The sequence below is a fragment of the Sorghum bicolor genome, chromosome 9, assembly GCF_000003195.3.
Source record: "Sorghum bicolor cultivar BTx623 chromosome 9, Sorghum_bicolor_NCBIv3, whole genome shotgun sequence".
In the NCBI taxonomy this organism is placed as follows: Eukaryota; Viridiplantae; Streptophyta; class Magnoliopsida; order Poales; family Poaceae; genus Sorghum; species Sorghum bicolor.
In genome coordinates this window covers 4,141,802-4,155,027 of record NC_012878.2, presented here as the reverse complement: position 1 = coordinate 4,155,027, position 13,226 = coordinate 4,141,802, and the positions used below count along the sequence as shown (strand labels likewise).

General features: G+C 42.7%; 1 protein-coding gene and 1 pseudogene across 1 annotated transcript; one reads left to right on the top strand and one right to left on the bottom strand.

Annotated features, from left to right (window-relative positions):
- Positions 3,329-5,508, top strand: LOC8075972 (dihydroflavonol 4-reductase). Its single transcript, XM_002440548.2, has 4 exons — positions 3,329-3,486; positions 3,688-3,857; positions 4,343-4,537; positions 4,829-5,508. The coding sequence occupies exons 1-4, from the start codon at positions 3,345-3,347 to the stop codon at positions 5,408-5,410; spliced, it is 1,089 nt and encodes a 362-aa protein (XP_002440593.1). The 5' UTR covers positions 3,329-3,344; the 3' UTR covers positions 5,411-5,508.
- LOC8075971 lies at positions 8,487-9,963 on the bottom strand (annotated as a pseudogene).

The following is a 13,226-nucleotide window of genomic DNA, read 5'->3' as shown; positions in this document are numbered from 1 at the left end:
TAATTTTACCAATTATGATCTACCATTATTAGAAACAATTAATATTAACAACAACTATTAGTTTACCAATAACTATTCATGCCAACCACATTCCAAATTCATGAAACAAAAACAAAAAAAGGAAACCCTAGATCTAGAATGCCTTTTCTCTCCATACATGAAACTACAATTAATCTCCAATAAAATAAAGCTATATCACCTAATTGATGGTGCAAGGTGGTGTCTCTACCTATTCTACACTAATAGCATCATAGATAAGTTCTAATTTGGTCAACACAAAGCTCAAGCTCCATGGAAGAGAGAGAAAACCAAAATGTAAATTGCTCACTAACCAACCAATAAAACATGGATTAGAGGGTGGGAATAGCATTTTCTTACCTTAAACAAGCTCCCCACCAAAGGATTTAAGTTCAAAACCTCCCCCCTTCCTAGAGTGATTTTAGGGAGGTGCCCAAGGCCTCCCAAACCTTTTTTTGCGAGTGGAAGTGAGTGGCTCGGGGAGGAAGAAGAGTGGGCTGGCTACTTATGCTACAGACCTCTGTAGGGGCGGTTGGTGTTACCAGCCGCCCCTACAGTGCCTCCCCCACTGTAAGGGCGGCTGGTAACACCAACCGCCCCTACAGAGAACACTGCAAGGGCGGCTGGCTTTGTGCTTGGCTGCCCACCCATTGTAAGGGCGGTTCAAATGTTAACCGCCCCTACAGTGTGGGGAGGGGCGCTCTCTTAGTAAATTTTTCACGTAGTGAAAAGGAACAGACTGCGCTACTAGCCAGAAGTAAGGCAGCCCAAACAGCTAATACTCTAGTACAGATCCTACCAAAGTAAAAGGAGCAACGACTTGTAGAGACGAAAGTTAGTCGGTGGTTTGCTTTGCTGCATGGCCAGGTTATTACTGATGGATATCATCTTTGATCAGATGGGCCACTTCGGTTGCAACTCCCCTGCTGTTGAAACGTACGTGTTCTCCGATTCCACTCCTTCCAAAAATTCCACCACAGATAAACAAGCAGAGTTCCATCAAAGGAGGTTTTGTGAGGTCTTGCGAATTAGTTTCCCTTCTGCAGTGTTTTCCAGAATATGTAGATTGAGCCATCCACGACGTTGTTTATCTGTGAAAGGTTGAACCAGTTTCTAATCATGTGCCGTTGTTTATCTGTGAGAGGTTGAACCAGTTTCTAATCATGTGCCATACTTCTTTCGTGAAAAGTACAGTCTTTGCACAGATGTAGGGTTCTCAGGGGCATTCCGGCAGAGTTTGCAAATCGGAGCCTGATACCAGTTTCGTTTGCTCAGGTTATTTGCTGTTAGTATCTTCTGGTGTAGTGGTGTCCACGCGAAAAAACGACACTTTCTTTGGGCTTAGGCCTTCCAGATGGGGAAGGTTTTTGTTTTGGTGAAGTTTCTTGTGAATTGTATCTGATAAGCACTCTTAGAGCAACTCCAAGAGAGTTGATAAAAATAGATGGCTAAATTCAAGATTTAGCCAACTTTTAAAATAGAAAATCATGTAAAAAAAACAAAAATCTCCAACAGTCTTTCTAATACGGCAAATCATATGGCTAGTGGGACATGCAAGCTATATTTACCATACTAGAACTAGGGATAGATGACTTGCTATTTTAGCAAACCAAATACAATAGTTGTTGGACTCTCTTTTCTCTTCCAAAATAGCCAAATATAGAATATATAACATGATAGCTCTTCTCTTGGAGTTGCTCTTGGTGGTGTATTCGCCGTTGGCTGTCCATTTCAAAGGGTTTCATCTTCTCATTCAGGATGTAGGGGAGTCTCCTGCAATGCAATTATTTGTACTAGTTTGGTTGCGGCTCCAACAACCGGTTGTTGACAAAACAAACCGACGGACAATGCTATGGTATATTATCATTTACTTCTTACGAGATAATATCTCAAATAAATCTAAATCACTGATTTTTTTGAATTTTGTAGATTTTTAATTTAATTAGTCAATGCAAATAATTCAGTAAAAAGGAAAAAATATTGCTGAATTATCCCCAAATCACGGGGACAGAAACCGTGGATGCTCCTTCCTTTTTCTTAGCCGTGTGTCCTTCCTTTTCCATGGTAAATATATTGATAAATATGTTTTAAGATCTTTTACACTCAAATTTTAAATCTCTACCCACACAATTACTTTAAAAATTTCTATATGAATAATTATATTAAAGTGGTTAAATAGTATACAAAGTCAGGGATAAACAAGTCACGCTAACTAATAAATATCATTATACAAGTGATGCAAATGAACACTTCACATTGACAAACATGCAAATCACGTCCTTATGCCAATTCAGATGTACTAAGGCCTTGTTTGGCTTTCCTTGCTAAATTTTTAGTTAATTAAAACTATTTTTAGTTACTCTTGGGTGACTAGTGACTAAACCATTTTAGCTTCTTTTTGTCAGAGTGTTTGGAAGTTTAGCTAGTAAAGTGACTAAATTTAAGTTGGTTAAAATATAGTAAGAGGAACCAAACATGATCTAAGAGCATCTCCAACAATTTGCCATCCGGCTTTTCTATCATTAATTTTTTTTAGCAAAATAAGAAAAAACTCTCTCCAATAGTTTGACATCTTCCCTTCCCATCTTTGCCAACCTCGCAAAATTTCTCCCGAGCACGCATGCGCGCATGCGGAGTTTCCTGCCTATCTAGTAAGCAGGAAGAAAGACATGGTTCCAGGTGAGAAAAACGCAAGAGAGAAAGATCTGGTGAAAAGGCTTAAATACGTACAAAAATAAATTCAAGGTTCCTAATACAAAACATAAGACCGGGTCATAGGAAAAAAATACTGAGAAAAAAATTTTTAGGATAAAAATATAGAAAACTCTTGGAGATGATTTTTTTCCTTCCTCATACTAATTTAGGAGTTGGCAAAAATATCATATTTTGGGAACAAAATATGAGGATCTCTTAGAGATGCTCTAAGTCTATGCAAAACTACATGGTAATTCAAATATATCAATTTGAAAGTTACTAAATAAAAAAGATTTGTCATATCCACCAAACTAGACATGCATGTCAAATCTAGAAAAAAAATTATACCTAAATCTTTCCAAATTTATCCTACTTTACAAAATAAAAAAATGAAATAAACATATATTTTACCTATTATTATCTCCTCAAATATAATATGTGATCATAACCGTGAGATCAAAATTAAACAATTAAACAGCTTATAGTCATTTGGGATACCGCAGCCCCGATGGATACCAACTAGCTAGGCAGTCCCTTTCCTATATATAGAGTCGACGGGGGGCACGAGGCTACGTACTCCAAGAGCTAGCAGCACAAGGAGCAACACACTGCAAAGCTCCGAGAAAAACGACATGGCGGAGGCGATTGAGGGAGGCGCGAGCGCGACGAAAGGGCCGGTGGTGGTGACGGGGGCGTCGGGCTTCGTCGGCTCCTGGCTCGTCATGAAGCTCCTCCACGCCGGCTACACCGTCCGGGCGACCGTGCGCGATCCCGGTGAGTACGTTTGCATCATTGTATTGTCTCCATCGTCCTGCGTCCATCGACGTCGTCGCTGGTGGAGCTAGCAGCCAAACTTTGGTCTTGTTTGGAGCTAAAATAGTTTAGTTCCATTAGTCATTCAAGAGTAACTAATAGCTAAAATTTAGTAAGAGGAACCAGCGTTTGATTCGCTCCGTGTCGTGTCATGTCCTCCAGCGAACGTCGAGAAGACGAAGCCATTGCTGGACCTTCCCGGAGCAACGGAGCGCCTGTCCTTGTGGAAAGCCGACCTGGCGGTGGAAGGCAGCTTCGACGACGCCATCAGGGGCTGCACCGGCGTCTTCCACGTCGCCACGCCCATGGACTTCGAGTCCAAAGACCCTGAGGTAAACTAAGGCCTTGTTTAGTTCACCCTGAAAACCAAAAAGTTTTCAAGATTCTTCGTCACATCGAATCTTGTGGCACATGCATGAAACATTAAATATAGACGAAAACGAAAACTAATTACATAAAATCACGAGACGAATCTTTTGATCCTAGTTAGTCCATGATTGGATAATATTTGTCACAAACAAACGAAAGTGCTACAGTACCGAAAACTTTTCACTTTTCGGAACTAAACAAGGCCTAAGACCTTGTTTGGTTACTATATATCGATCTTTTTTTTTAAACATCTATCATATCGAATGTTTGGACACATGCATGAAATATTAAATATAGATTGTTTACGAAACTAAAAACATAGATAGAGAATAATTTGCGAGACGAATCTTTTAAACTGAATTACTTTGTGATTGGACACTAATTGTCAAATAAAATAAAAATATTACGATACATGTTAAACTTTAACACCCCATAATAATGTTTGCAGAATGAGGTAATCAAGCCGACTGTCGAAGGGATGATAAGCATCATGCAAGCCTGCAAGGAGGCCGGCACCGTACGTCGCATCGTCTTCACTTCCTCCGCTGGGACTGTCAACGTCGAGGAGCGGCGGAAGCCCGTCTACGACGAGGACAGCTGGACCGACGTCGATTTCTGCCGTCGCGTCAAGATGACCGGATGGGTAACGTATCTACGTAGCGACTTTCTCTGCCCTACGACGGCCATGCATGTCCCGTCGAACACAGTTTTTATGTCCCTAAGGTCACATGTCCTCGTAATATAGACCACAAGATTTACACTAAGATTCATGCCGAGCAGGAGAGATAGTAAAAAATTGTCTCTCTTCTACTGTACACGAATCTATGATCCATGTGAGGATATGTGCCTTTAGGACAAATTTTACTTTGCTATGTCCCACACCATATATGGCGATCTTGCTGACAACACGTTGTCCACCTGGCGAACCCGGCAGATGTACTTCGTGTCTAAAACCCTAGCGGAGAAGGCGGCCATGGCGTACGCGGCGGAGCACGGCGTGGACCTCATCACCGTCATCCCGACGCTCGTGGTCGGCCCTTTCCTCAGCGCCGGCATGCCGCCCAGCCTTGTCACGGCGATGGCGCTCGTCACCGGGAACGAGGCCCACTACTCGATCCTGAAGCAGGTGCAGTTCATCCACCTCGACGACCTCTGCGACGCCCACCTGTTCCTCTTCGAGCACCCGGCCGCCGCCGGGCGCTACGTCTGCTCCGCGGCCGACGCCACCATACACGGCCTCGCCGCCATGCTGAGGGAGAGGTACCCCGAGTACAACATCCCGCGGAGGTTCCCTGGGATCGACGACGACCTCCAGCTCGTGCGCTTCTCGTCCAAGAAGCTCCTAGACCATGGGTTCACTTTCAGGTACACGACGATGGAGAACATGTACGACGCCGCCATCCGGACATGCCGGGAGAAGGGCCTCATCCCCCTCGCCACTGCCGGAGGGGAAGGTGGCTCTGCCTCCGCGGGGGCACCCGGTCCCGGTGGGACAGATGCGGCAATTAGTGCTTAATAACTAGTTGAATTTCCCGCGATGCTGCGGAATTTTTTTAAAAATAAATCATTATATATATACTACATGATATTTAATATATTTTGTGTGTGTATATATATATATATATGAATTTAACTTGCATGTTATTTTGTTGTATTAGATCTGGTAAACAATCATTAAGCTAATAGAAGAAAACAATAGAATATTTGATTATATTATAGAGACATAGGTGATGATCAAACAAATAGCATATATATATAGATGACTTGTATGTTAATAGATTAAATATTTAAAGTATATAGATGACATGGATATTTTTTGTAATTAATATGAGATGGCATAGACTTAGTGGAGAATGATGTGCACACCTTACATGAAGAGATAGAATATTTAGTGGGTCACTTAGTGGGGAATGATGTGGACACTTTGTATGAAGAGAGAATTCATCTAGTGAAATTTAGCTTTATAAGAGTATATGATATAGTGCTACATGCTAGCTAACGCCAAAGCTTTCTTTTAGAAATGCACATGAAAATAATCATATAACGAAATTTTTCCATAGTTTAAGTCTCATACAATTATACATAGCCATGCATGTGGTAGCAGGCCAATATTTACTCACAAATGGATTGCAGAACTGAAACAAATGGAACTTGTAAGAACCAACACGTGCAATTTCTTTTACATACATTTCGAACATATTAGGTTTTTTTTTTGAGTGATCAGTAGGAGACAGAGGCTCCTACTGTGATTAAGATAAACCAAAACAGGGGTGGTACAAAGTTTCCAAGATTACAAAGAATATATTATTTTATTAATGGATGGTTAACATCATCCACAAACTGAAAGCATGTGCTACTGCTACCGTGCAATCCAGTGATCCAATAATATTACTTCTATATCTATAAAGAGATATATGTATTCAAAGATATATGTAACGTATATTCAGAGACATATTTTGCAGTCTTGCTGGAGCTTGGTCTCTTTGTAGTTTGTACTGACCTTCAAATTCTCTTGAGGGTCCAATATAACAACCTGTGTATCGTTGCTTATAGCCTACCAAAGGAAATGACCAAAAAGCATGATTTAGAAAACAATCTTGACGCATATAGTGTGTCATCTTACATGATTTCAATTTACTTTTTGATTTTTTTTAAAAAAAATTCCCTTTAAAAAAATCAAAAAGTAAATTGACACAGGTATGATCTTTCGATAAGCAATTTAATATCATCAGTCGCTAGACGACCAAGCAAAACAGATCATCATCATCACACAAGCAATAACATCACAAAGGACAGTCTGATTAGTGATTTTACCTTAAAGGGGTGGCAGCTCTTCAATTCTTCATACAGGAGGCTACATAGGATTGACTCAATTTGCTGCACGGCAGATAGAGAAGGGCAGCGCTGCATCTTGCCCTCCTGCGCCGTGCCCGCCCAACAAGCGTTGGCTGAGACAAGGGAGAACTGATCGAGGTTCATCTCTAAGAGTTTTAGACACCAAAGTTCTTAGTGATACACAAGATGATTAGCGTAGAAACATTTATTTCGATGTAAAACAATATGTAATCTAGGGAAGGAAAAAACAGGAATTCAAACATCATCAAATTGGCATACACGTACGAAGGTATTAATTGCTTTTTTAAAAGAAATAGGAGGGGCTCTTGCGCCCCTACTGAGATTATTATATTAAAAAAAGATAAAAGGAAAAACAACGGGTCTGCGTTCAGGTTTACAACCAGGGTGCTTAAGAGACAAAAACAGATTGAAACAAAATGAGCTCAATTACACAAGTTGCTCTAGTCATGTGCTAATCAGAGGCAGATACTTTTTTCTTCTTCACGCGAAGAATAACTAAGGCCCTGTTTAGATGGTGGAGGAAAATTTTTTGGGTGTCACATTGGATGTGTCGGAAGGATGTCGGAAGGGTTTTTAGAAACTAATAAAAAAACAAATTACATAGCTCGTCAGGAAACTGCAAGACAAATCTATTAAGTATAATTAATCTATCATTAGCATATGTGGGTTACTGTAGCACTTAAGGCTAATCATGGAGTAATTAGGTTTAAAAAATTCGTCTCGCGATTTTCAACCAAACTGTGTAATTAGTTTATTTTTTATCTATATTTAATGTTCCATGCATTTGTCCAAAGATTCGATGAGATGGATGAAAAAATTTTTGGAGAGTAACTAAACAGGGCCTAAGCTTAAGGTAACCATCCTCAGTTTCACAGAATTCGGTTGCGTGGGTATCCAATAAAACATTCCTCATCCAGTATTTGATTGACGTCCTCACTGTCCCGTGGGTCAGCTTCAATCCGTGAAGGTACTGCAGGCCACGACCAACACCAATGCATAGGTCTCCATACGTTGAATCCACTTAGGCCTCATTAGTTTGTCTCATATTAAAAACATGCATGTTTCTATTCCTGACCGGATCAAGTGATTCCTACTGGTTCACTCAAACCTGATCCGTCTCCATTTTTGATATAGGGTCCTCATTCTAGACATAGGATGGTTCGTTTCCATTCTAGTCTAAGAAGAGAGAAAAAAAGGCCTGAATTGATTACTTTTCATTTCAAACCATATCTAACCGAAAGGTCATTTCTAGTCTCATCTTACTTTGCATCGAGCAAATTGATCTAGGTGGAATAGGTCATATTCCGGATCGTTCCAAGCCAAAACAAATGAGGCCTTAATTAAGGGATTGCTTCCTGGTCCCGTAAGGTGCTCACCTAGATCGATTCATATGGTTTTCTCATTTTCAAATTTAACACCTAAAAATTTATTATAACTTATAATCCCAAACCACAATAAAAGAAGTGATATTTTATATAAATTTTTAAATTAGACGAGTGGTCAAACTTGGTTTAAAAAAAGTCAAACGTCTTATAGTTTGGAAAAAAATTGAGTGGTATTCTAGCATCTATCATCTCAAAGTTTTAAATTCCCTGCATCTCAGAGTTGCTTTAGAATATACTTGCAACTTCTAAAACATTTCTGAAGCACAAGGTGGGCTGCCAGCTGCCGATCGCTATCGCAACATTAGAATCTAGTGTTATGGATGACATTACGATATCCAATGCTAAATTCAATGAAATTTGCTACAGGGCGATCAAATACCTTTTTTTTGCTAAAATATGATGAAATACATTACATTTACACAAACTCTTGGTATTCATGGACAAAAGTAGCTAAAAAAAACAAATATGAAAGTTACACAAAGTACAGACAGACATCACACGCCTGGAAAAGTAGTTAACAATCACACGACATGCATCAGGCATCACTGTATATATATCACTCATGTTACTCCGGCACGCCGGAGCCAAGCGGCATGAACTCCGCCACCTTCTTCGCCGCCGGGCGGGCGGCGAGGCCCTCCCACCATGCGTCGACATGAGGGAGTGCCTTGACCAGCGTGGCGTACTCGGTGGCCATGAAGTAGTGCATGATGGTGAAGTGGCTGAGGTCGGCGAGGCTGAGGACATCGCCGGCGAGGTACTTGCTCTGGCTCAGCCGCGCCTCGTACACCTCCAGCACCTTCTTGAGCTTCTCCACGTTCTCGTCAATGGCGGCCTGGTTGCGCTCGCGGCCTTGTAGGACGGGCGCGACGATGCACTCGACGGCGATGGCGCCCGCCGGTGGTTGTAGCTGGTGCGCCTCCACCTCCACCCACATGTCCACCATTGCTGACTGCTCTAGACTGCTGGCACCAAGGAGTTCTGGCTTGTACTTCCGGAGCACATGCCTCGCGATTGCCCGGGATTCTGAATAAGGAAATTAAATGTGTATAGATTGGGGAAAAAGTATGTGTTGTTGTGGTGGAAGTTCTTTTATTTTGAATTAGAAAAAAGATGCTGCTTTGGAGTTTTATGCATGGATGCACCCACGCTATTTCTCATCCAGAATGAATTGCAGTTTGCAACACATAAAAGGGTCATGGGTGTGATGTTGGTATTAAAAAGAACATTTATTTATGATTATAACTGTCAGTTAAATCCTTTTTACCCTAGCAGCGGAACAAATCAAAACATGCCCCTATAAATAAACAAAAATAAAAATGAGACTCGTTGATGGAAGCGAGGACAGGAGATGAAGTGAAATAATTAATTAATTATTGGTTGGTTAGCGATCGTACCAAAGAGGGTGAGTTGTCCGTCCTCAAGCACCGGCACCTCCCCCAAACGGCTGCAATAATCAGAACAGAGGAGAGACAGTCAGTAATAATCCAGACACAGGGGCACACCGGGCGGCCGGAATTGCATGGAATCGAATCGAAGGTCGTAGCAGTACAGTACGTACGTTCCTGGCGAGGTGGTCTGGGTGGCGGTGGTCGGCGGTGGCGCGGCTCATGGGGACGAGCTCGTAGTCGACGCCGGCCTCCTCCAGGCACAGCAGCACCCGCGACACGAACGGCGAGATCGCCCACCCGTACACCTTCACCGCCATGTCTATGCTCTCGTGAGATTTGGGACTTGGAATCGTGGGAATTGGGGGAATCCGGCCGTGACGAACTGTGTTTGGAGTCAACAACCGATGGCGTCCTTGCCGCCTCCGCCGCTCGCTCTCTCTATTTGTATGTACGCGAGGCCTGCAGCCGCGGGTATCTAGGCCTTGTTTAGTTCCGAAAAGTGAAAAGTTTTCGATAATGTAGCATTTTCGTTTGTTTGTGACAAATATTATCTAATCATGGACTAACTAGGATCAAAAGATTCGTCTCGTGATTTACAGCTAAACTGTGAAATTAGTTTTTGTTTTTATCTATATTTAATGTTTCATGCATGTGTCACAAGATTCGATGTAACGGGAAATCTTGAAAACTTTTTGGTTTTCAGGTCAACTAAACAAGGCCTAGAAATCAATCAGAGAAGACCAGCAGGGACGAGACCAGTATTCGGTCAACGTGAGTGGCCGGCCTGTGACGTCTTTGCTTGCGTATGTGGACTCTGCAGACCATGTCAACCTTGCTTCAAGCGTGACATCGTTGCTTTCGTACGCACATCTTGGTTCTTGGATCAGGAATGCTAAAAAACACCCATGTGTATTTAAGCGTTTAAACACATAAATTTTTCAGTGTCTATAACTTTAAGACTTTAAGTCACACACCTCATTTCTCCCTCACTCTCTTCTTTTTCCTCCCCTCCTTTCCTCCCGACGCCCGCCCTACCCTGACGCGCACCTCCACTGCCATGCCCGCGCACTGCCGCCGCGGCGCCCGTGCACCGGTGCACCCATGCACTGCCGCGCCCACGCCTCCCTCCCCGACGTGCCTCCCTCAACGCGGTCCACGACGACGTCCGCGACTGCGCCCTCGCACCGGCCGTGGCAGCGGCGGCAGACCGCCGGGTAGGCCTCTCCTCCTTCTGATCTATGATTTTGTGATTGTGCTTTTTGCTTAGAAAAAAAATTGTGATTTGTCTTTTCATAGAAAAAAATATTTCTTGTGACATGTGATTATGCTTTTATAGAAAAAATTATGATTTGTTCTTCCATAGAAAAAAAATGTTTCTTATAATATGTAATATGTGATCTGTGGTTAGAGAAGAAAAAGGTTGGAGGCTGTTTCTTAATCCTATGGCTAAAAAAATTCATGTGTGTTAAATGCTAAAAAGCACATGGATGCTTTTGGGTTGGAGGAGACCTATTTTTCGTCCCACGCCACAATTAGGCTTTTTTGGTATAGCTGAACTTTACTAGTAAAGCTATTTTTTTATAAAATAGTGTTGATGCAAAGCTGATCTGCAAACACAAAGGGCTAATACCCGATTCAAACGTTAAGGCGTGCCAGCCGATTTGACCTTACTATCGGCAAAGGTGATAACTCGAATACTTTAGTCCTGACAACAGCGATGCGTCCGGATGTCACGGCTAAGAGGTACTCACGCGGAACTCGAGAACACGCCGAGCTTAAGTCGACGAATTCCTAAGAACTCGTAATAAAAGGAAAAAGTATGACGAAGCCGTCGAAAAATAGATGCTGGAATATGAGTAAAAACGTGTGTTTGATTGATTGATAGATCGCTCATTACAAGGCCCTAGGGTCTATATTTATACCCTGCTCAAAGAGCTACAACCAGACACGATTAGAATTCGAATTCCAAATTACACGGAATCCGTATACAAAACGATGTAAATAATTAAGGAAATAACAAAACCATCCTTCGTGACAAACCGAAACTCCTCCACACAACGACCGGCAGCTTCCGGACTCCCTCTTCGCATCATCGGCAGACCCTTTGCCATAGTCATCGGCAGACTTTCTTATCTAGCCATTGGCACAATATCACTGCCTGTAGACTTAGTCACGTTCAACTTCTCCCTCATCGGCAACCATCCTCATCGGCAACTTACCTTGTAAACATCGTACTGCCACCTTACCTTGCCATCCTAGACACGTGCCCAAAAACGGTGTCAACACATGCCCCCCAGTTTCGGAGTATAAAACTATTAATGCTCCGAAACTCTCTGCAGTAATGATCCCTTTTTTCCCGCAATTAATGTTCCTAATCTGGTAACCGACAACCTCAATCTGAACAACTCTGATCCTATTCCTGCGCAGATCCCTCGAAATCCCCAACTTCTTAAACGGGCATTTCTTCTCAGCCGTATATCGGCAATAATACCGTTACAAAGGTCTGCCGATGTTCTGACCAGGATATTCGCACAAACGGTTACTTCCCTTCCATCCGCCCATCGGCAATATGACCGTTATAGAATGCTGCCGATGGACCGACCAGGAGATCTCGCACAGTAAAATATCTTCAGATAATGACCGCTTCCTGTCAAATCACCTGCACAATCCCTGGATTACCGTGCGAACAGTTACCATATCCACCTGAGTACCCTTGGATTTCGCGGATGCGGCAAAGAGATAAGTCGGATTTGCCCTTGCCCATTTCGTCCTATAAATAGTTCCTTCTCGGGTACTCCTTCCCCATCACACCATTCTACTACCCAACTTTACTTTTCCAGCGGCGGCGCCATCAAAAACTCCCAAAGTCTCCGACAAGTACTCCTCTTCATCAACTCCGGCGCCCTCAAACGCTTCCTTCGCAGCAAGATGGCTGTCGGCTTCATCGTCCCTGAGGTCAAATCTCCACCCTGTCTCCTGTATTTTTCTTCATATCTCTGTTCACTCGCAATTCATTTTACTGAATATCTTCCTTTTCTTTGTATTTCATTCTATTCTCAAAAATCACTAGGAATTGTCCAATAAAATTGTCATTCCCACTGATCAACCACACCTCCATTGTCTCGGCCCTCTAGGAGATCCAGATCCAACCGACCTTATTAATGCAGAAACCAACAGGATTCCCTTCAGAACTGAAAATTTTTCTTTAGATCTGTGGAAAGATACCTTCCGCTCTTGGCCTAGCCATACCGTAGGGTGGAAAGACTGGTTCTTGAGGGTCAGCAATTCTTATGAAGTCCAATGGGGCGAAAGGAAGCTAGCCCAATGCATTAGGTTGTCCATTGCCGATATGCATAGGAACGAGTCACTGCTGATAGCTGCATCTTACTTTTGGTCAGACACCCTCAATGCTTTTGCCTTTGGCCACGGCCCTGCTTCTCCTTCCCTTGCCGATGTAGCCATGCTCACTGGTCTAGATATATCTTCTGCCGATAGCACCCACTTTTTTGATACTGCCCCCAGTGCCAAAGTGGAGACTCGCGCTATCGGCGGTTGGTCAGGGTACATTCAGAAGTACCGTGGGAAAGGATCTGTCACCATAAAGGAACAAACCACCTTTCTGAACATGTGGCTGGACAAGTTTGTATTCTGTGGTCGATCGGCAGGACCGACTTCTGTCTATCTATCGGCAGCAGAGAGA

Excerpts from the sequence above, each read along its gene's own strand:
- LOC8075972 (XM_002440548.2), top strand. The coding sequence starts at position 3,345 with ATGGCGGAGGCGATTGAGGGAGGCGCGAGCGCGACGAAAGGGCCGGTG. Across the intron at positions 3,487-3,687 it reads GGCGACCGTGCGCGATCCCG|CGAACGTCGAGAAGACGAAG; the intron begins GTGAGTACGTTT and ends CATGTCCTCCAG. Across the intron at positions 4,538-4,828 it reads GCGTCAAGATGACCGGATGG|ATGTACTTCGTGTCTAAAAC; the intron begins GTAACGTATCTA and ends CGAACCCGGCAG.